Raw genomic sequence first — 23,594 nt, forward strand, 5'->3', positions numbered from 1 at the left:
GGGAGAGAGAAGAGGTGAGGAAAGAGAAATGAATAGGGATGGGGGAGGGGGGAGGGGGTCCGTATATTTAGGAGTTTAGGGTTTTGTTATTTTTTTTTATTTATTTTTTTTAAAAACAACAAAATTCCGTCGGAAAAGGGTTAAATTCCGTCGGAAATTTCCGACGGATTTAAAATCCGTAGGAAATTAATATGTTCCGACGGATTTAATTTCCCTCGGAATTTAAAGCTTCCGACGGAAATTTCCGTTAGAAGGGAATTTTCCGAGGGAATATTCCGTCGGAAGCAGTAAATTCCAAGGGAAAAAAAATTCGTCGGAATATTTTCGAGGGATTTTTCGTCGCAAGCCTATCTTTTCCGACGGACTGTTCTGATAGACCTAAATTCCGTCGGAAAATTCGAATTTTCCAACGAAAATTAAGTCCGTCGAAACGATTCCGTTGGAAAACGACCTATTTCTAGTAGTGAATAAGAAGCCTAGTCCTGTAAGATTTATGCTTTCGTTCAATATTAAAGGCTTTGACTGCTTATCCTTTTATTATTTTATTCACTTACTGCTGTTTGGATATCATATAGGATGCAGGAAATGGTGTTGAGGAGGATGAACATGCACCTAAGGGGAAGGGACTGAGAAAGGCAGGAATGTCAGAACCAAGTAACGGAAAGGGAAAGGCAGAACCAGCAGGTAAGGGAAAGAGAAATGCACAAAAAAGTAAGGTAAAGGGAAAGGCTAATACTTCTTTGGGGAAGACAAATCAATCTAAGGGGAAGGGCATTCCAATCAAGGGAAGGCGAATACGTTTTCTCGGAAGCTACCTGTAAGTATGAATACTAAATTTATGTCATTCTACTTCACTGATTATTATATCACATTTAACACATCACACCTCACAGGTGAAGCAGAAACGTCTTGATGAACTAATGGCCGATGCGTGACCATTTAAGTTTGCTGCAGCAAAGGTACTATCATTTTACTTGAATATTAGTGTGATTGTTGATTCCATATTGGTTGCGTTAAATTAATATACAACTGGGTTATAGTTCGGAATTTTCCCTACTCATGTATGCAGACTCTGATTATGATTAAATATGAAGACTCTGAGCATATGAAGAAACAGATATAGCTTGTTGTTACGGGAGCATATGAAGACCGCGTATTGTTTGAGCCTCTTTTATGTTTTGTATCAGGACTTATTTGTTTGGAAACATATATAGCTTGTTGTTACTGGTGGATGAAGACCGTGTATTGTTTGAGCCTCTTTTATGGTTTGTATCAGGACTTTTTTGTTTGGAAATTCAGTGATTCAGCCAGTTGCACTTATGTTTTATGTTATGGTATTTATGTGTTTGTTGCTCCTTTGGATGGATGACCACCACTTGTTTGTGTCTGTTGTTTTATTTCCTTTTCTCTTTGTTGCTTTTATCTAGCACCAATATGCAAAAATAATCATTTACAAAATAATAGTGAAGGGTTAAAATAAAATGGTGGAGGGTTATAATAAATTAATTTTGCATCACAAATAATAGTTATTGGTTACTAATAAATATATAATTTTGTCAAAAAGGATTTTAAAATGCAAAATAAGTAAAGGATTTAAAACATATTAATAATAATACTTAAAATTTTCGAAACTTTGTTTACATCTTGTAAGGACATTTTCAACTAGCATTACTAGTTATGTTTTCATTGCTTAATATTAATATTAATATTAATATTAATATTAGATAACTAACTATTATAAGGCACACCATTTATTAATCTTGTAATTATAAAATAAAATAGAAACTCTCGATCAATAAATTGTTGTTTTTTAAAAGGAAAATTATGCTTCTTAATATTGAGATATTTAACAACTAAATCTCGATCAAAAAGTAAAATTATGCTCCGTAATATTTATATTAGATAATTAATTATTATAAGGACAAATAGCACCTCTCGATCAATTGTTATTTTTAAAAAAGTGAAATTATATATGCTCCTTAATATCATTACTACTATAAACATGTCTTAGAACTTAAAATTGTTGCATCAATAACTAAATTTGCGGAATATTCTCCATGCTAACATGTTCATACTTTATATTTTTATAGTATATACCGCCATTATTTGAAAAGTATAATAAATATTTTGAATACTATTTAAATAATTATTGTTACTGTAATCTAGTTAATGTATACTATTTAAATAAATGTTGTTACTATATAAATTAGAAATTTACAAACGTTACCATCCATTTTATTTTTAAGATACCTAATTTTTTTTCCTTTGTTTTAATTTCAATTTTTTTTCCTTTGTTTTACTAAGAGTTTGGTGCTAAAACTGGATAATAATTTCTTATAAATATGTCATCGTGATAATTCAAGGAGTTTAATGTGTTATCCTTGTGATTAATCTAATGTCCAACATCTGTTACTTGTCAATAATCTAACTTGCAGAAATTTATAATTTGATGTTTAACATAACATTGTATATTCATATGAATTTTTGAAAAAACAAATAAATCGTCAAGTAAAAGATGAATTTTTTTTTTCATAAAATCAGCAAGAACATGAAGAACATAACAAGAAAGAGAAGAGAGACAAAATTGAAATGGTTAAAATCAAAATTTGAAATGCACCAATTTTTAGCCAAAGATAATAGGCGATGAATTAGTTATGAAATATAATAAACATTATATATATATAAAATAAAAATTAAAAAATTACAGAAAAAATCTGGAACCAAAAAAAAAAAATTGAATTTGAAGTTGAGAACATGAAGGACAAGAAGAGAGAGAAGGGAGAAAAACTAGACCAAAAAATAATCGGCCAAAAAAAATGAGAGAGGAGAGAATGGGGTGGTTGGGAACGTGGGGGGACATTGATTGTGCATTGAAAATACAAAACTGATTTAAAATAATTTGAAAATTTGATTTGAAATTTGAATGAAATAATAAAATATATTATGTCTGAAGCCTAAAACTAATACCAATTACAGATTATCACGTTATCGGTTTATACATGGCCCACATAAACCACCTGGTTTATGTGTAGCCTTTGCGCAACACATACTCACATAGGCTTAACTGTATTTCTTGAAAATCAAAAACTCAACCACTCATTATCTACTAAACCCGCGTGTAACATTTATAAGCAAATCTAGTAATAATACGATACTCCAATTTATATATTTTTATATATATGTATATATTTTATATATATACACCCTTTTGATTTTCTGGGTGTATTTTGTAGGAGCTAAGTTTACTTGTAGTATTATTCTAACAAGTGTTCAACAATGTCAGTAAATTGTTGCTTTCTCCCCAATACCTCTAATCCAAGAACACCCATTTCTTTTCTCAGACAAAACAGGAAAAAACCTAATCTGGGTCATTTTCATTTCCCTCTAAATTCCTCCTATTCTCCCCCTAAATTCACTTGTCAACTTAGCATTGGTTTTGATGATATTCTAACAATCACCCAAAATAAGGTAATGGGTATTCTTCTTTTTCATGTTTTTTTGGGATTTTTCTTATTCATTTTGGAGGGTTCTTTACGTTTTCTGATTAAAATTTGGTTTTTTTTTTTTTTTTTTTTTTTTTTTTGGGAAAGGTTTTGATTGCAGCAGGTGTATCAGCAGCAATTGGGCAATTAGCAAAGCCATTTACATCAGTTTTGCTGTATGGCAAAAGTTTTGATATAAAAGCTGTTATTCAAGCTGGTGGATTTCCTTCTACTCATTCTTCTGTGAGCACACACTTTCAGTTAGTTGTTTTATGCTGTTGTTTGACTTTGATTCTGATAATTGGTTTTTATGATGTGTTTGATTTTCTGAACAGAACCCTTCAAATTAAACTTACATCGAATTCGGCGAATTTGGTTGGTTAAATGGAGTTTTATTAGTGGTATTCATTTGTTTCCTTGGTCGTGTGTGATGTACTTACTTCACTCTCTTATCTTCTATCCATGGGTATTCCTTTCAACCAGATAAGATGGTTAGTGTTAATCATTTACACCCTGGCCTCAATTCGATGTCCTATTGCCTTAATTTCAAGTTATTTGACCACTTAACTAACTTTATTTCATGTTAATGTAAATTTGTAATCACTTGATATATTAACGTATTATTAACTTGAGCAGTTTAAATATGAACACAATATAACTTATTAGTCTTGAATTCCAATGCAATAGCCAACTCTATGTATATGTATAACCTTATACTTCACTATTAGTTTGAAATAGAGGTGGTATATTCTTTTCGGAGGAATAGGAAGAGGGGTATGAGGACTTAAAACATGTATACCAAGAAAATTTGCAAAGGAAGTGCTAGCAATATGAAGAAAAATAATGAGATAGATTTTCCAGCGTTGTAAGATGAGCATAAAATCTGACTATAGCAAGATTTGTTGCAAGTAAAACCCTATCTTGTTCCCTGTTCGCTATATAAGTTGCTTTTTAACTCCCAAAAATTTCATAGTATTATAAGACAGGAATCATATCATCAAATGTTATTTTATCATAATATATACTCTACCTATACAGTGAGTCCAGCAAGAGAGAGGAGTTAGAGCTTGAGAGGGGTATTGTTCAAGTCTATATGGATGGTTATAAAGAAAACCCTGTCCCCTGTTGTGCTCACCATTTAGGTTTTGCATCATCCTCTTCATTAAATGCAAGGTGGGCACTATATAAGATCCTCAGTGTTTTAAGTTGTGGGAAATGAACCAAATGATACATGGCCATTGATGTACCTTCTTGTTTTATGTCATATTGTGAAATCCCAATGATTATATTTAAATCATACATTTCCCAGATTTGAAAGTTTGCACATACTTGGGCAGTTCATAGATAAAAGATCTTAAAATTAATGCCTTTAAAAAGTTTTTACGTTAAAAAATATATGAGAGCGTATACAAAGTGTTGTGCACTGCTTATTCTAGCATAACACCGCTCCTCAATTTCCCAATAATAGCCTCTAATGTGAATCTTCTTATCTATAAAACTAAATAGTTTATTCTGTGTCCAAAAAAAATAAGAAAATGAATATAACTAAATAGTTATATACTTAAATGTAGCATACCAGGTTTGTCAAGACGGTAATTTTGGTGTTTGACATAAATTTGTGCGACTGCTTTCACGTCCTTCATATGAAGGGTATTTTTGTAAGCTTATGTAAAGGAAAATAGGACTGCTTTTATTGAAATATTTCATTTCAGCATGCTTAATGTGAAGCAAGTGAAAGTGCTTTCTGTATAGTCCTTCTGTGATGTGGTACTTTCTTTTCTGATCTGAGATTTGAGAAAACAGGGTTTATGTGTCAATATGTTTTGGCATACCCATGTTTGAAGTAGTCTCCCTTGTGTTTAGTAATAGAATGTCACTATATGGAATACTACCTTTGATTGTAGTTTGGGAGATTGGGTTTTTGTAAGCTGATCTTTTTGCATTTCTTAGGTCTTCTGTTTTTCCAATTGACAGGCAGTTGTGGCTGCAGCGACATCTCTGGCACTTGATAGGTTAGACTCTTGTAAAATCTTTTATTTAGCAATGCTATGGTTTTTTACTCTTTATGTTTCTATTCATTTCATTGTACTCGTAGTATGTCCTTTTTTTTTATTTTTAACATGTTTTTTATTTAAATGCAGGGGCTTCTCCGATTCAATATTTGGAATGAGTGTTGTTTACGCAGGACTTGTTATGTATGATGCACAGGTATAAATCAATGTATTCATTTACATTTGGTGACACCTATTTTTCTGTAATCTGTCTTTTCTATGGGTTCCTTGCTCCCACCTCCATTTGCCAATAGCCCTGTATGATTTTACAAAGTCAACCTAGTCTGTAACTTTGGGAAAGAGCTATGTGGATCACTGCTGCCAACACAAGAGAACGATACACATTGTTTCACTGTTCTGTTTTTCCGGGTGATGATTTTTTACTAAACAGCTTAGAATTAATGGCCCCTGATTTTTAAAATACATTTTCTTGTCAGGGAGTAAGGAGAGAAGTTGGAATTCATGCTAGAACACTAAACAGGCTGCTGATGGAGGACCAGATAAAGTCTGTAATGAAAGACAATGAAGAAATCAGAAATTCTGTACCAGATAAGTTATCAGCGACAAATTTAAAAGGCTCACGTCTCCTTGAAGAACTGAATACTTTAAGTAAAGAACAGACAAGTGCAACTCAATTACTCGGATCTAGGCTACTGAACAGTACAGCTGAGAGGGGGAAAGAATTAGAGAAAACTAATTCGAATGCAGCTCTGAAAGAATCAATTGGTCACACTGAGGTTGAAGTTATAGCAGGAGCACTATGGGGTTTCCTTGTAACCCTGACTGTTTATGCCATTATGTGATCATGGCTTGTTCAATATCTTTTATATTTATAGCATACAAAGTTCTTTCGGCGACCAGTCTAATACCAATGTCTCTTGATCTTGTTTTTCATAGATGTCGATCGTTAAATGTGTTGAAGTTGAACTGGATTAGCCGAAGTGAAACATGGTTCCTAGCAGAGTTGGTGAGCTCTGGCCAATTTTGTTAGGATAAAAATCTGGGCATGAATTATGCTGCTCTTGGTTGTTTTGCCAGGCATATAAATTTGCAAGGCTATGTTTCTGAGCAAACATGAAATGTTCACTAATATTGTGTTTTTCAAGAGATGCAATACGGAGTATTTTTCTTTCAAAGTTTGTAAAGATGTTCCAATAGTATAGTTAGGCAATTAAAATCTTCTATCTCATTTCCTTCTGTAGATGCTTGGTTATTCTATCCCCATAAGTTACCTATCCCCTGTTTTCTTTAATCAAACATGATTTGATACGGTAACCCAAACGTAAATTGACACCCATCAAACTAATATTGAACCAAATATGATCTGTCCAAAAACCAAAACTATTACAGAAAACAATCTTAGATTAGTAGAAGTGAGAAGCTGTGAAAAGTCGTACAGGCGAAACAAATCAGTCTTCCCTTCACAATCTAGGCTTGAATTAATGTTTTTGGGTGACTCCTAAAGTTTTAGAGTGACATGGAAAACAAATCAATGGATTGTTAAGTCTGTCATTGACACACCATCTCAAGAAAACACGTCCATGAACCCGGGGTACAAGATACTATCTTGAAACCATCTTTCAGAAACAAAACTAAACAAGTGGAGATTAAAGTTTGGCCTCATGGACAAACCCAAAACTTTTTCGTGAAACCAAGAGTAAGTTTGTCAGTTGTATCTATCTTCATTTACATTATAATATGATGCCTTCATTGCAAGTAGCTGAAACCTCAGATAAAATGTGATTCCCTAAAACCTATTAACATGTGTGTAGGCGTTAGAACGCTAATCTATCAATTCATGTTGAAAACAAAATGTTCACAAAAATCACAACCTATATGATAGGATCGAGAAAATATATCAGTTTATGAACTGTGAACTTCATAGCAGCTACTCTTTCTTTAGACATCAACGATCATTAGCAAGCCTCCTCACTTGTACCTTTTGTTCTTGAGCAAGTCCAAATACCCTCTAAGCCATAAAACTCTATCTAACATAAGCTTCCGGAGGTGGTTGCTCTGGAATCTGTAGAGAGGGAACTTAAATGGGTTATACACTTATACATGACAAATAGGATCATATGCACAAGAATCTGAAACCAAATGAATGACATTTCGTGCTCAAAACAGGTATGTGAACCAGCTTTCATATTGCAAGACACATAAAGTCAAGATTTCAAGGATTATTATAATTTGCCACAATAGTCTCTCCTCTGCAATTACTAATTAGCTACAAAGTATTACATTGGGTACCAAACCAAACAACTCATTAAATAATTGAGTACTACTAAGCTCCATCGTCTCTTATTTTTAGTAAAGACATCAGGAAATCCAATCATACACTGTTAGAATTTGAAAATAGCCCTGTTCTCTGCACCTGATTTTTGCTGAACTTAAATTATTTTTATGAACTTAATTTATTTTGGTTGAGCTCAACTTATTTTTATGAACTTAATTTATTTTGGTTGAGCTCAACTTTTTTTACTCAACTGAAATTATTTTCCTCAACTAAAATTATTTTTACTTAATATAATTTGAATAAGGTGAAGACAACATGCCTAGTTATTTCTATACATCCTGATGACTACTAAAGTTCTAATTCAAGTGAGGGGGTGGTTACTCTTCCTATGATCATATGAGCACTTCTCATATTTCACTGTATCCCGACGCTGCTCACAAAAGTCATTACACTACATTGAGAACTTTCTTGTAGCAGTGTTAACAAATTTACTACTTTGCACTTCACCATAAGGATACATTTGGCAGCTTATAAAATTACCGCGGAGAGGGGGGGGGTGGGGTGGGGGTTGTTGATTAGAAAAGCTATTATACCATAATATAAATATGTAAGTTCAACGAGCTGAAGAAATGGTGATAGAAGGTTTTACCTCTCCAAGCTTCCACTCCTGCTTCAACCAAATGCTTGCATCTACAGCTGAGATCTCTGGAGGATTGTTGTCTCTGAAAACAAGAAAATCATAATTAAAGCAGTTTCAATATGGTCACGGGTATATAATAAAATTTAAGGTTTAAACATGAAGGTGGGTGCAGACACAAGGTCATGTTCTGCCAAGAACGGTCAAAGTTAAAGTACAATAACATAAAGTTATCAATCAGCTCAAATACATCAGTTTACACATTAATTTTGTGATATGGAAAGATGCCAATAATCGATATGTTAACCTAAACTTACGTCGTTTGTTGAGATCCATTAGCAGCAACAAATCCATTGAAAATTGTAGTAGAATTGTTGACTGCAGGAGTCTGAGTATGAAGTGATACTGATGAAGTTGAAGGTAGTTGGCTGCCTTGACTATTTATACCACTATTACCAAAGCCTCCTGTGTTGGAAGTAATTGGAGCTCCACCTGTTTGCACTGGCACTTGAGGCCCTTGACTATTCATTCCAATATTATTGAAGCCTACAGCATGAGGAGTAAAGGTACTCCCCCCTGCTTGCGCAGGGAATAGACTGCCTTGACCTCTCATGGCACTGTTGCCAAAGAAGCCACTTGTGTTGGCAGCAAAACTTCCTCCTGGCTGTGCAGGAACTTGAGTGCCAAAAATACCTAGTGAAAATAGAGGTTAGTTAAACAATTTATCTCCATGTTGCGAGATGAGGAGATATATTCAGTACCTTGACTACTCATGCCACTATTGCCGAAGCCACTTTTGTTGGCAGCAGGCTGAATTCCACCTGGTTGTGCAGAAACTTGAGTGCTAAAGGGACCTGCAGATTGTAAAAGCTAGTTAAACAATTTATCTCCAAGTGGCAAGATGAGGAGATGAATGGAGACCCTACGGATGAAAGGATACCATGTATGGCACATGGACTCAGCTAAAGTATCCAATATATATGTATAAGACTATAAGCCTTGGACAAGGACATTTATCAGATAATGGTGCATTTTTTAACTTGAAGTGTCCAAGTATCTATTCTCAGCATCTCACGTAGGAATGTCTAATACTTAAATAGAAAAGAGAAAAATACAGGATAGCACATGCTAGATGCACTGGGACGTGAAAGGTGCACTTGCTAACCTGAAGGAGTGCTATTTTCTCCAAATGGGCCAGGGCCTTGGGACTGCCCAAAAGCACTGTTTGATGGAGTAGAAGGCCTGCAACAAGTGAATGCTCAACCATATCAGGTAAACTGAATCATTGTAGAATCATAAAAGTATAGCAGAAAATTCATTCAGAGCTCCAACATTTACAGATTAGATGGTAGTATAGTACTGATATGAAGCATTATGTTTGACATTAGCGTGTTTTTTGTAGCCCCTCTTAGGTTACTGTTTGTGTTCACAATTTTATGCTTGACACAACTTCCTAGAGCTACATGCTCAACATAGTGATACTTGCCTCACACCAAATGAAAGGTTAGGAGATGGACTCTGTTGATTTGAAGATGCAAATGAAGAAAAACCACTATTTTGAAGCGTCGGTGATGGTGAGCTGGCGTTAGCTGCTGGAAATAAACTTTGGTTCGGCTGAGCAGGAAGTGTATTCTTTGTATATGGATTTTTAAGCAAGTTTTCAAATTCGATCTTCTTAGAATTCACTAAACCCCTTTCTCTTTCAACCTGTGCAAGGAAGAGTTAAGTCATAGTAAAAAAATTTGAACAAACTTAAAGTAAGTATGTCACCCAGAACCCCAGTGTCAATATTCCAGAAAGGAAATAATAAAGCTACTAGTTCTAAACAAAAACAACAGTCCCTAGCTAACAATATGGCTTCAGCACAAACTAACTCAACAAAATTGGTCATGAAACAAAGATTTTCCATGCAGGTAAATTAGAGAAGACTTACAAAATATGAAACCAAAAAGAACTGATGAGATTACCAAACACAGAAATATTTTAGCAGGAAAGAGGAAACAAATTTAATACAAAAGGCTACAATCTTTCCCTGTTAAAAAATTATATTTTCTGTCAATTCACATATGTAGAACAAACCGCAGTTATCCTACTTGAAAAAACTAATGCATTCCCATGATTCCATGAATCCCTTTAGTATTAATAGCTAGAGACCCTACAGTTTTCATTACAGACAATACGGTTCATCAAAATACAAAACTTTATCCAGACTTCAGAAAAACTACTTTGTACAGCTATTTCACAGGTAAACACTTTGTTTTCCATTGAGCACCAATCAGCATAAACATAGAAAAATTACATTGAATGGGAATAATGTATCTTGCAAGCCAACTAGGAAGAAAATAATATGTGTAAGATAAATGATGATCATCAAAGAGACAAAGATCCTTAAGATCAATAAATTTCAACAGACAGCAAATTAATGCCTCATTTAGCAGTGAAGGCAAAAGGCTTACAATTGACTGCAAACTGGTGCCACGTTTAGCATCATCATATGCCACTGCCCGCAACTCTTCATAACTAATATCACCGGTAATATCACATGGAAAGCTGCAAAAAAAAGATAGTTAAAAAAAATCCTATCCTTGGAATATTAGTAATAAAATATAGAACCTGAGGAGCCATATACTTTTGAATTTTTAATACAGCTCGAAAAGGCACTAATGGATAACATTTTCACCTTCAGATATACTCCCAACATATTAAATACACTTTAGGAGTGGGTAAATAAGATAAAATTACATATTTAATATTTTTTCACTAGTTCGCTCTCACATACATCTTGCTATGCATAATATTTATGCAACTGCAATTATTTTCTAAAAAAAATAACTATAATTTAAATGGGAAAAAAAACAAACAAACAAAAAAATTATCAGTCTTTTCAAGATAGAGAGTGATAGGCACACACGCACGCATGTGCGCGGACACACGCCTTTAATATCATGCATTTTAGTTTTAAAAGAGAAGAGTAACCAAGGATCAATTTTAGGTCAGTGTGCTTAGCCGGAAAAGGGTTGTTGCAGCTTAACAAGACTTTTTGTGAAGAAAGACAAAACTAAACCTTTCTTAAGAAGGAGAAAACTTAACAGCATTAAAACACTAAACCCAACTTAATCTCACAAGTGCAATCAGGCAAGAACACTACTCGGTAAGATCAACTCCTTCGAAGTCTTTGTATTGCATACACGGCACCCCCTTCTTCGTTGAAACCCTCTAGGGAAGTGGGGTTGAACTGAAAATCTAAATGAATTTATCACTTTTAGTATTGATTGAGATGCTCAGAAAACCCTCCCAATAGCCCTTTTTGCTCTGATATCAAATTTGTCAACTTGGAGATTTATGCCAATAAAGGTAGCACAAGGAACCATCCAATCAGAGATTCATGAAACAGCCAAATTTTTGATAACGACTTATCAATTCATTAGAAAACTCATAGTAAACACTTTACCAGGAGACTCAACTACTGAAACTGTTATCAGAGTAATGAAAAATGCTTCCTTCCCAATAAACAAAGATATAAACAAACACAGGCTACGACAAACAGATGTGGTAAACAAAACCTATTATCTAAAATCACCAAAAAAAAGACTTACTATTTAAAATGTCCATAACATGTTAGCTTCCAAAGTGGACTCTCATTCTGAAAATCTTCAGCAATAAGACGCTTGCAAGAATCCGGATCTGTACACCTACAGATGCCAAATTACCACATCATAAGTAATGGACAACTTGAAAGAAGAAACTAGAAAATTGTTCCACTCATTCTCCAGACATGAAGAAAAGTTAAATTAAACTTACTTGTGACTAGCGGCCTGAGACTGATTCTGGGGCTGTTCTGAGCGAACCCATTTATTCTCAAAAGGCTGTGGAGTCACAAATTGAAATCAGTAAATAGCAAATGAATCTTATAATCAGTGGTCATAAAAGATTTTATGTATAAACAAAACTAAAAAAAAAAAAAAGCTCAGTTGACTGCAAGTAGCAGATCATTATGGACAATGGAGAAGCTACTCACTAAGAAAACACAGAGATTTCAGGTAAGTGGGGACAAGAACCTTATTTGAATTCGGTTGCCCAAATCCCCCTGAAGAACCACCGGTTGGACCACCATTTTGGACACCAAAACCAAAGGGATTGGGCTTCTGCTGCTGGAAAGTTGTGGCAGTCTGTGAACCAAACCCAAAAGCATTGGATTTTGGCTGTTGCTGAGTGGCGTGAGAGAATTTACATTTATCACCAAAACGACAGCTGAATGAAATATGAAAATTGTGATGATCAGAATACCAAAATAAGCCAGCTTTTTTTTCCAAGCAAACGCAAATATTACACATTTCTTTTGATTTGGTAAGGTTGCATACAGCTCCTTTTTTTTTACAATATTAACTCCCACTTTCACCATTTCACGAATATTATTGTACACTGATTTCCCATATTCAAGTTAAATTCCAATTAAAATTATGGAAAAATTATATCAGGTTAGTTCCACTTTTTACAAACACTTGATCAGATTATATATATATATATATATATATATATATATATATATATAGGGGGGAAAGCTTTCGTGAGAATACTTCCTTTATGTGAGAACACTCTTTATGTTCTAAATTTTTACTCGTATATTCTAAATTTTAAATTTGATGTTCTAAATTTTTACTCAAGTGTTCTAAATTAAATCAGAAGCTCTAAATTAGTACTCACATGTTCTAAACCATAAATTAGTTAAGTAGATGTTATAAATTTTAAATGACTTGTTCCAAAATTTTAACTTAGATGTTCTAAATTTTAAAACGTGTGCTCTAAGGTTTTTAATCATATGTTTTAGATTTTAAAGCATATGTTCTAAATTTTTACTTATATTTACTATATTTTATACTAGGTGTTCTAAATTTTTATTCACATGTTATAAATCTTAAATTAGATGTTCTAATTTTTACTCATTATTCAAAATTTCAAAAAGCAGATTTTCTAAATATTTACTCACATGTTCTAAATTAATACTCACACACTAAATTAAAACTCATATGTTCTAAATTTTAATTTGAGTCACATGTTCTCAATTTTTCCTCGTATGTTTTAAATTTTTACTCACAAGTTCTAAATTTTAGATCAATTCTCATATAAGTATGGATTCTCACATATGGACCTTTTCTCACAGGATCCCTCCCCTATATATATATATATATATATATATATATATATATATATATATATATATATATATATATATATTAAATTTCCACTTAAAGACACTTCATAAGTCCTTCCAATGCAAATTTAATGGTGCAAAAATAAGCAAAATTAATAAATCACTTTTTCCTTCTCAACAAAATAAAGACATTAATTCAAAGGGAAACCAAGGGAATGTGTTACTGAATGGACTTGGGGGAAGAAATCAATTCAAAGGTAGTAGAAGACAAAATTAATTGATGTTAGATAGGCCTCTTGCAGCCCTTGTTCTTGTATATATAAGGGAATGTATTGAAATGAGATAATCAAGCTATTAGACTTATGTTTTTGAGAGTTGTAACCTCAAGTTAATAGCTAGGACACTAGTAGCCTCAAGCTACTAAATCAATCAAACTTGCTTCTTGTTTATTCTTGTTAGCCACTGAAAATTCTATTCGAGTAATGTAGCGAGTGTTGAGTCTATTACACAAGGATTCGTTGCAACAAATATGAAACTCCAATAGAAGGCAAATGTAGCAATATTACAAGAAGGGAAGACAATGTTCAACTTTGCAGCATTGTGGATCAACAGTTCATCTCCATACAGATCAAAGAAACAATCACCTTTATACAGCTTTTGCATCATTAATATCGCTAATACCCAGCATAAATAAGAAAAACTTCTGGGATGGTAAGATGTTAGTGCATCCCACCAAAAAGAGCATACAAAATTCTAAGCTCTTATTCATCTCTATATTTCCTCTTCCTTAGTGGGACATAAGGGGGGTATAACTAATACAGACGCAAGCCTTAAACTGAGCTTACGATAGTTTATGAGCTGAAATAGGCCAACTTGCCTTTAATTAGTGAGCACATAAATTTTTCAAATAAATTTCTAGCTGTGACTAGGAAAGAATAAAGAAATTCTTTCATTATTTACTGCAAATTATTACTTTTCCTAGTAAACTTTATTATTTAATTATTTATTGTTATGAAGTTACATTTTTCTAGAGAGTTCTATATTTGAATTTCAATTACCATTAGTATCTCGGGAAGTATCTAGTGAAAACTATTTTACAAGTCAAAAGAAAATGATGTGGTCGATTCTTAAAAAGAAAAGAGTAATGAGCTGTGACATAAAAATAAAAAACAAATTTATAATATAAACAAAACCCCAAGGAGGCAAACATAAGATGGATCAATCAACTCACTTCTTCACTTTATTCCCAAACTAGACACTTTCTTCTTTGGAAAATGCAATCAAAACTGCACAATGACTTGCACATACCAAAAAAATCTAGAATATGCATTCCTTTGCTGTAAATAATGAAAGAATTCCTTTATTTAATCAACTAATATGGTGAATTGAAACAAAATTTACATAATCAGCACTTTATCCAACCGAATTAAATCGAGGTGAGAACTTTATGAAACTTTCTTTCTCATTACTTGCATTCCTTCGTACTAAATACATTTACCAAAATCATAATCAGAACATTACTTTATTACTTCCTTTCATTTTTTTTTTCCATCCTAATTGTAGTAAGTTACATTTGGAACATTCGAAAAACCTATTTCAGTCTCAAGAACTGCTAAATTATACTCCCTGCGTCCCCAAAAATTCGACCCTTATGGCCTAATTTTAGTCCCAAAATGTTCATCCCATTTGCATTTTAATACCCTTTAATTTGCAATAATATTTGTGCAAAATTAGCTTCCCCATGCAAATTTTGCTTTTTCTATATGCTTTTATTACTTTCTCTCTCTAATTTTTTGCAATTCCAATGTAAATTTCTCTTTTCAATGTACTTTTCTTAGTTTCCCCATACACTCTTACACTTTCAATTTAACTTCTTAATACCCGCGAAATCAACTCAAAAGGGTCGTTCTTTCGGGGACGGAGGTAGTACAACAAAACTCATCATCTTAGCTCAAATAGCACTTCTTCCCAAAAGAACCTTCGCCACCATTCTGGGTAGTGGGTATTCTCCAAATTCTTCCTTATACCAATGCAAATTAACAACAAATTAACTATTTTGGATTTCTGGGTATTATCCAAATTCTTCCTTATACCAATGATGTATTTATCATTCTTCCACTCGAGTTTTTAAGTATGTAAAAATTCAATTCTCTTCCAAAAAAATGTCAAATTGAGGAGCAAAAACTCCCAAATTCCAACCCACCAAAACCCACAAACAAAAAATTGGAAAAACACAAAATTACAGAACAATAATGAAATCAAAGGACACCCATAATAATTTGTATAAAAAAAATTACAGAGAAAATTGTAGGAAAATAAAGAAGGAAGAAAATGTAGCTTACCTCCCACGCAGAAAATTTCTGCAAGGTTCTTTCTTAATGGGCATATTTGATCTGGGGAACACTTGTTTTATTGCAACACTGGACAGAAAGACTGTTTGAAATGTTCAACGTTGGAACTTTATTGTTTGTCTTAAATACTCCAAATTTGATCGAGGTTTTGCTAGGAGGTTTTGCAAATTAGCGTTTTACTCACACAATCTAATAAATAAGTATATTTCAACCAAAAAAAAAAAAGTTAATGTTATATGCAGCATTTTTTAATATACTCAATAACTCCGATGGTGTATAATTAATGTATATTCGTTTCACTTTTAGCTTCTTATATCCAAAAAAAAATTAAAATACAAAAGGAAATGGTTCAGTGTATGGTTTTAAAAAATACACTGTGTAATAGAGGTGATCAATATCGATTCGGCCCGAAAATAGGGTGAGTTAGGACAAGCCTAAAAACGCACTTTTAGTTAAAAACCCGAATTCGACCTGAAAAATACATTGTGTAATAGAGGTGATCAACATCGACACGACAAAGGCCAACGTTGTAATAAATATTTTATGATTTTATATAATATATTTTTAAAAAATAGTTAATTTTAATGATTAAATAGCTTTTCTAATCTACATCTTTTTTTATTCTATAGTTCGAAAAGTTTTAAAACCCTATTTTAATATAAATAGAACTCTACGATTTTAAGCGTATATAAACTATTTTAACCCTATTAAGTTTTTATACATAAATTGCAGCCGTATAATATCAAATTTGCTTCTCTCTTAGTTTTGCTTTTGCGTATAAACCAAAATAAGGGATACTAATTCTTCATCAATTATTCCCCACCTTAGCTTTTTCCAACATGAATTTTGCAATTCAAGCAAAGTCAACAATACTTTATTATTTTGTTCGTGAGTATTGTAAAATTGGAGTAAACATTCTCAGATCACTTGATTCTTCAGTAATTACGTTACAAGGTAATCACACAAGTTTATTTTTTCTTGGAACTAACTATGTTATAATTCGTATTATTATGCATAAGTTTCACAATTGTTTATATGATCAAGTTTCATATATATATTGGTTAATATGTCGTGATATATACTTTAATTGTTGTACTATTGATTGTGTTCTTATGCTAGGGTTTTTAATGTTGTTGCTTTATGGAGTATCTTTTATTAAGGTTTTAGGGTTATTAGTATTGTTTTTGGGTTGTGAATTAAGTATAATTGGGTATTAGTTTTATTTCCCTATATAAGAGTTGAGATATACTATGATTTAATCGAGTTCGAATGGTTATGTTATTTGGGAACCCGTGCCATTATTGAGATATTGATTATGAGTCTGTAAATGAATATTTGATCAAGTATGAGATCAAAAGGGTTGAGAATTATTATTTTATTCTTGGTTTGAGGCTGAGCATTATATACCTTAGTCCTTGGCATGTTGGTAAGGAGATGATAATTATAAATTAAGAATGAGATACAATCTTTATTTATATTTTTCTATGGTCCCCTATAGTGGGATTTGATCCATATGTGGTCTGGTTCAAGGTGTTTTTCTGGTTATTGAGAGTATTCAAGTTTTTATACTTGTTGGTTTATTTATTCGAATTACTCATGTCCAAGGCTAGGTATAAAACAAAGAGCGTGGCACACTTATGGGATTGATAAGTTGATTGAGAAAAGGATCGTATTATTATTCGAGATTGAGTTTGATAAAGGTTATTTCCAGAGTACAATGTGTAATGTAGTTTTGAACTACATTATTTAATTGAGCTAGTAATGTTAATTATTCTTTGTATTCTGATATGTGGTGATTACTCGGCTTTTTGTTGACGTGTGTGTTGTTTTTGTTGTGCTACTTGTGTTTGTGGCCGTGTCTTTTTCCTATGGTGGCCCTGCGACGATTTATTTTGGAATTTGTCCTTAATGGTGAGCAGTCAAGATTGTTTAAGCAGGTTGATCAAGTGATCGTAGCTAAAGGAGCTCAAGTGTTCGATTAGTATGCTATAACGAGTTTGTAAAGTTGTATAAATAGCTCACCTAGTTTATTGGGTTGTAATTACTGGGATTTTGTTAGCCTTAGCACTTGACAAGTTGTAGAGTGTGGCGGTAATACCTCCAATTTAGGTGTATGCTTCAGCAATTTTATTCAAAGATTGTTTATTTTTCCTTTATATATTATTTATTATTAGCTAGTAAATCGGGGGTGTTACAAACGCGCCGCGACGGGAAAGTTCTAATCCAGTTCAGACTTCTGATCTTTTTCAATCGTTCGACTCTCTTTTTTCCTTATAAATAGAGGTCGTTTTCCCCGATTTCAGATCATCAACAATCAATAACAATCACCAACAATCCTTATCAACAATAAAAAACAATCACCTACAACTATCAACAATTACTAACAATCATCGATCATCATCTACACATAAATTCCTAAATTCCTATGTTCTTAGCATTAACCTAAACACATCCTTGATACATCCCAATCATCCACCATACTCCTTTTGCGTGATTCAAATACTTCAAACCATACTCGACGTTGTCTTCGACCTCGACGTGAAAGGTTGATATTTCTGAGGGTTTGGTCCCAAATCTATATTTTTTATTCTTAATTAATTTAGTTTATTATTTAGTTTATTGATTTTTCTTGAAGTTTAATGACGTGTGTATTATTTTATAGCAAGAAGGTCGAAGCATCAAAATAAGTAATTTAATTACTTTCTTGAATAGAAATCAAGTTTAGGATAAGGTATTGATTTTGTTATTAGTAATATGCTAGGATTGTTATTGTTTTGTTTAGTATCATGCCTAGGATCTTACTACTAACGATGTTCTTATGATGATGATTGCGATGTTTTTATGATGATTATTATGTTAATTATATGTTGCTTGATTAACAATGATTTATTGTTATTGCTTGATCACGCCCCTTTTTTGCAGGTTTAAAAGGAATTTGTAATTGAAATCACACCTAATAAGATAATTGATGATTGAATTTAGGTTTAACATGATTTTAATTCAAGTGATCACCAATATTAGATTTAATTGTGCATTAATAATCAACCAACGTAGATTAAACAGGTTTAGGGCTAATTTGATGTATGTATGTTGATCGAAAAGCGCGCATGAATATCAATAAGAATCAAGTAGAGACCTATTTAGGGCTGGTTTGACCTCTTTAAGGTTAAGTTCGTACCATCATCCCCGAACATCTAGTCATGGTTCCACACCACTATGGAGTTAACAATCTCCGTGATTGTGTATGGGATGTAACCTTCACAATCGTGAACGGTTTACAAGTTCCTAAAACTTGTTGGCGACTCTTTTTCTCTAGCTTCTTTCTTAGGATCGCCGCCATGCTTAAAAACATGACCTACATGTAGGGCGATGTAACACCCCCAAATTACTCTTCAATAATAATAATCGTAATGCAACTTTAGGGAGTACCTTGGGGATATTACCGCCACGTGATTACATAAGGCTTAATAGAGACTTGCAGCGGAAGAAAAGTACTTATCATTTCAAAATATTTCTGAAGTAACTAAAACACTGATACTATGTTTACTAAATTGACTAGGTGATCACCGCTCATCGCCCCAATGCAGCACTTAGTTCGCGTTGCCTATTCGCCATCACCTATCTACTCACATCATTAATGATAAGTAGGGCCAAGCCAAAAACAAAAGAGAAATACGTATTAGTCAAAATGCTAAGTACATACAATGCTAGACATGTAAAATCAATTTAGTTAATTAAACATGCTTTCGAAAAATATGAGTTTAATAAATCATAATTTATTCAAACCACTCATGAATAGAAATTCTCATATTAAAACGTATCAATTTCTGCAATTGACATCTTTCAAGATACTTCCGAATAGAATAGAATATGGGTTCAATCCTTGTAAATCATTTTTCCACCTAAGTGTGCACACCCCCCAAGCTAGTAACTTCTTACATATTGCTATCAAGGGGGAAATACTAGGTCATACATAGCCCATTGTCTTCAATTTTATCTCCGCATAGTGGGAGTCATAAATCCAGAGATCCAATAAATAAATCCGATAGATAATTATAAACTCTCAATATCCCATACCCGGGATAATTTAAACGGTAAAACTTCCTTTTTAAACATCTTGAATATCAATACAAATTTATAATCAACCATATGAAATATTTAAACATTTAAGATCAAACAATTAAAACATGCTTTACCGAAATATATTTCATAATCATTCAAATATGGTTCGAAATCACTTAACATGTAAATCGCATTGCATATAAAAGTCACTTTATAAAAGATTTAGCCACGTGTACGTACCTCGATCTTTGCACACAAGTACGGAATTCCTAATTACAAACTCTAAATTTCTCCTACAATAATAAATAACTTTTATTCAAGAACTCTCCAAACATTAAACTCAAGGATGTAAAATACTGACTTTAACTAGTTGTGCATGAACAATTTATTATTTTAACCCCTTTATAAATTTAATATTTGCTTTTATAAACTAATATTTAATAATAATAACAATAATAATAATAATATTAAAAGGTGGTAGTAATAATACATATGTAGGTAATAATAATATTATTAAAAGGTAGTAGTAATAATACGTAAGTAGGAGTAGTATGTAAGTAGTACAAGTAATAACAATAATAATCAAAATAATAATAGAGTAGTTCAAAAAAAAAACAAAATGTAGAAATGTGAAGTACAATTCTACGAAGTATTACATTAGGCCATATTAGATGAAAAGTTCAACTAGCTAGCTTACTCTTTATTAACTATCAAAGCTAGAACAAGGACCAATTTGGTCTCTTAGTTGAAGCAGGGGTACGAAAGAAAGAACAAGGGAGGAAGGAGGGGGCCGCCGTGGATGACGGCTAGGCAGCAGGCGGCGGAGGGTCGCTGGCCAGGTGATAGGTGGCTGGTGGTGCACGGCCAGGCGATGGTGGCGTGCGACTGGTGGTGGTTCGGAGGAGAGAGAAGCTATTAGGAGAAAGAAAGTGAGAAGAGGAACTTAGAGAAGGAAAATGGGGTGAAGTAGTGCTATGTTACCATAGCTATTTATAGTGATAATTTTGGTACTATTTCATCCATCAATAACTATATACTAAAAGACACACCAGCAATGACACGTGTCATCTCCTGGTGTGTCCCTTAGGTTTTTTTTTTTTATTATTATTATTATTATTATTGAATATCTATATAGGAAAGAAATATTATCCATAAATAAAAATTTAGAAAGATTTAGTATATCCTTCCAAATATATATTGATACCATAAACATGAATATTCTAATATCTTATCTTGTGATTTTGAAGCAATATATAGCATTTGAAATGGTAATAATTCCAAATAGAAACTATTTTATTTAATTGCAACTAAATAACGTTACCTGCTTCCCATTTTCTCCACTAACTATCTTTATATATTCGATTATTCGCTATCTTAAAAAATCCATACTAATCTATGACTTACTGTAGACAATAATAAAACCACAAACTTAAGAAAATCAAACAATTATTCAAATCAATAATCTATTTGTAACATGAATGTCAGAATATGCCACCCTTTGTCTATATAGGTGCACGAGTGAATATGCCACCGTAATTGTTTCGGGGTTTTCTGATGTCCTGCGGGAGAGTTACAACACCGAGACTGGAACCGGACGCCTGTACCTGCAAAACAACGAAGACTCCTTGTGGTAGGAGCTCCGCCTCCAACGGTCAAGTCAGTACTTGTTTGAGGAGTAATAAGTGCGGAAATTAAAGGGGGGAGATCTGGTTCCTCTAGGGGAGGAGTGATCAATGTGTTTAGACTTCTCTAGGTGAGAGTAATTAATGTGTAATCCGTGTGTTGTTTTTTAGTCCTCTCCTCTTAATGAGGATTAAGAGGGGTATTTATAACCTCGGGAAGCGTGCCACTCTCTAGGTTTAGGGTAAACCTAGAGCTGACTGGGCCTCTAAACAGGATTGGGCCTTGTTGGCCGGTTTTCCCATTTGGCATGGGTGGACACTTGGCGTGTCTCAATTGGTCCGTAGAGGACGTTTCTGTGATTGACACGTGGCAGGCTCCTATTGGCCTACGTGAAGGACACGTGGCGGAACCTGGTTGGTCCACTTGTCAGACGGTGATAGGTGGATAAAAATCCCCTAATCATTTGCCCCTCACAGGTGGCACGTGACTGGTCACGTGTCACCTGTGACAGGTGCCGCATGGTGACAGGCGACGGCCTGCTACAGGTGTCACCTTGCAAATGGCCGAGAGATTTTCCCGCCCAAATTTTGAATTTGGAAGCGACCCTTCGCCTTCTCACTTTGCCTATATAAGGAAGTGCGGACTTCGGTCATTTTCTCATTTGAGAACTTTGCGAGAGAACATTCGGACCCCTGAACTTGCTCTGACACTTTGGACTTTTGTTGCCTACCGCGTGCTCTGACAAGCCGTTTGCAAAGGATTTCAGAATTTCATCAGTCGTCACTCGTTCAGGTAACCGTCGGTTCTCTTATTCTTAATTTTTTTCTTATTATTATTTTTTGAAATAGCACCATGGAAGCACACGACACGACCTAAGTTAGTGATCAGCCGTCACTCGTTCAGGTAACCGTCGGCTATGTGGCCGGGTGCGAAATGTACGGGGTGGAGCCAAGCTTTGAGGCTTTCGCCCACATGAACTATCTCAGCCGGACCCCTAAGTCAGGCGGTACCGGCTGGTATCAATTAACAAGCCATAGGGGCTACCTCATGACGAGAGGTAAGGCGAACAAATGGAAGGATTGGCGGAACACCTTCCTTATCATCGAGGGTTCAGACACGGAGCTGAACAAACGCTTTAACAAGTGGAATAGGGATCCGCCTCTTCTCGCAGGCGGCCGCAGCATGCCGCCTGTTCCCCCAAAGGCTAAAAAAGAGATCCTAGACAAAGGACTCTTCAAAGTAGAGACTAGGGTGAACTCTACTTCAGGGGTACGAGAGCAGGTACCCCTAAACTGCGTCCCGAGCTTCAAGTGGCTCTATGACGAGTACTTTTTGGCCGCCTGTGGCCTCAGCAGTCGGTGCTCTAGAGGTAGCCGGCCTGACAAATACTCTGTTTTTTCACGCCTTGTTTGCTTGGGATTTTTACTAACTTTGCTGTTTATTTTTTGCAGCTGACGCCATGAGTAAAATAACAGCATCCAAGACTGCGGCGGCCATGTTGCGGGCCTCTCTCATGCAACAGTCTTGTACCGACTCCCCCAACAAGGGGGCATCCTTGGTGGGCTTCGAAACTCTTCCTCTTTTAGGAGTTGTCTTATGCATATACTAACTCTCTTTTTTTTTTTTTTTCAGTCGGGCACTCCAAGTGCTTCTTCCTCGCAACAGCCGGACCCCAAGGCCCGGAGGACGACTGTTGCAAGCTCTCCTGGGTCTTCCAGGAAAACAGTGGCGGCTGAGAAGCAGCCGGCCACTTCTTCTAAAACTCCGGCGGGGCCGCCTAGAAGTATGGACAATTACTTGTAAAAACTTTTACACTTGCTTCCTTCTTGACTAGGTCTAACTTGCTTTTTTACGCTTGATGCAGCCGGCCCTCAGGAGCCTGACTTGGTAGAGGTAGCCAAGTCCATGATCAAAGCAGTTCCTCCATCTGAAAGGGAGGCGGTCAGGGGTGTCGGCACCCTTGACCTTGATGGGATTGCAGGGGTCCTTGCTGAGGTATA

At 34.3% G+C, this 23,594-nt stretch overlaps 2 protein-coding genes across 2 annotated transcripts; one reads left to right on the plus strand and one right to left on the minus strand.

Moving 5' to 3' along the window:
- The first annotated feature begins 3,192 nt into the window (after positions 1-3,192).
- On the plus strand, positions 3,193-6,708 carry LOC110710141. Its single transcript, XM_021888395.1, has 5 exons — positions 3,193-3,468; positions 3,591-3,725; positions 5,457-5,494; positions 5,624-5,690; positions 5,971-6,708. Exons 1-5 carry the CDS (start codon positions 3,277-3,279, stop codon positions 6,334-6,336), a joined length of 798 nt encoding a protein of 265 aa, XP_021744087.1. The 5' UTR covers positions 3,193-3,276; the 3' UTR covers positions 6,337-6,708.
- A 403-nt stretch (positions 6,709-7,111) lies between these two features.
- LOC110710140 (zinc finger CCCH domain-containing protein 16-like) lies at positions 7,112-16,336 on the minus strand. Its single transcript, XM_021888394.1, has 11 exons — positions 15,901-16,336; positions 12,465-12,657; positions 12,208-12,272; positions 12,003-12,098; positions 10,863-10,956; positions 9,893-10,113; positions 9,572-9,648; positions 9,168-9,260; positions 8,724-9,099; positions 8,419-8,491; positions 7,112-7,556 (listed from the first exon to the last, which is right to left on the minus strand). The coding sequence occupies exons 1-11, from the start codon at positions 15,942-15,944 to the stop codon at positions 7,518-7,520; spliced, it is 1,371 nt and encodes a 456-aa protein (XP_021744086.1). The 5' UTR covers positions 15,945-16,336; the 3' UTR covers positions 7,112-7,517.
- Between the last annotated feature and the right edge of the window lie 7,258 nt (positions 16,337-23,594).

The sequence above is a fragment of the Chenopodium quinoa genome, unplaced genomic scaffold, assembly GCF_001683475.1.
Source record: "Chenopodium quinoa cultivar QQ74 unplaced genomic scaffold, ASM168347v1, whole genome shotgun sequence".
NCBI lineage: Eukaryota > Viridiplantae > Streptophyta > Magnoliopsida > Caryophyllales > Amaranthaceae > Chenopodium > Chenopodium quinoa.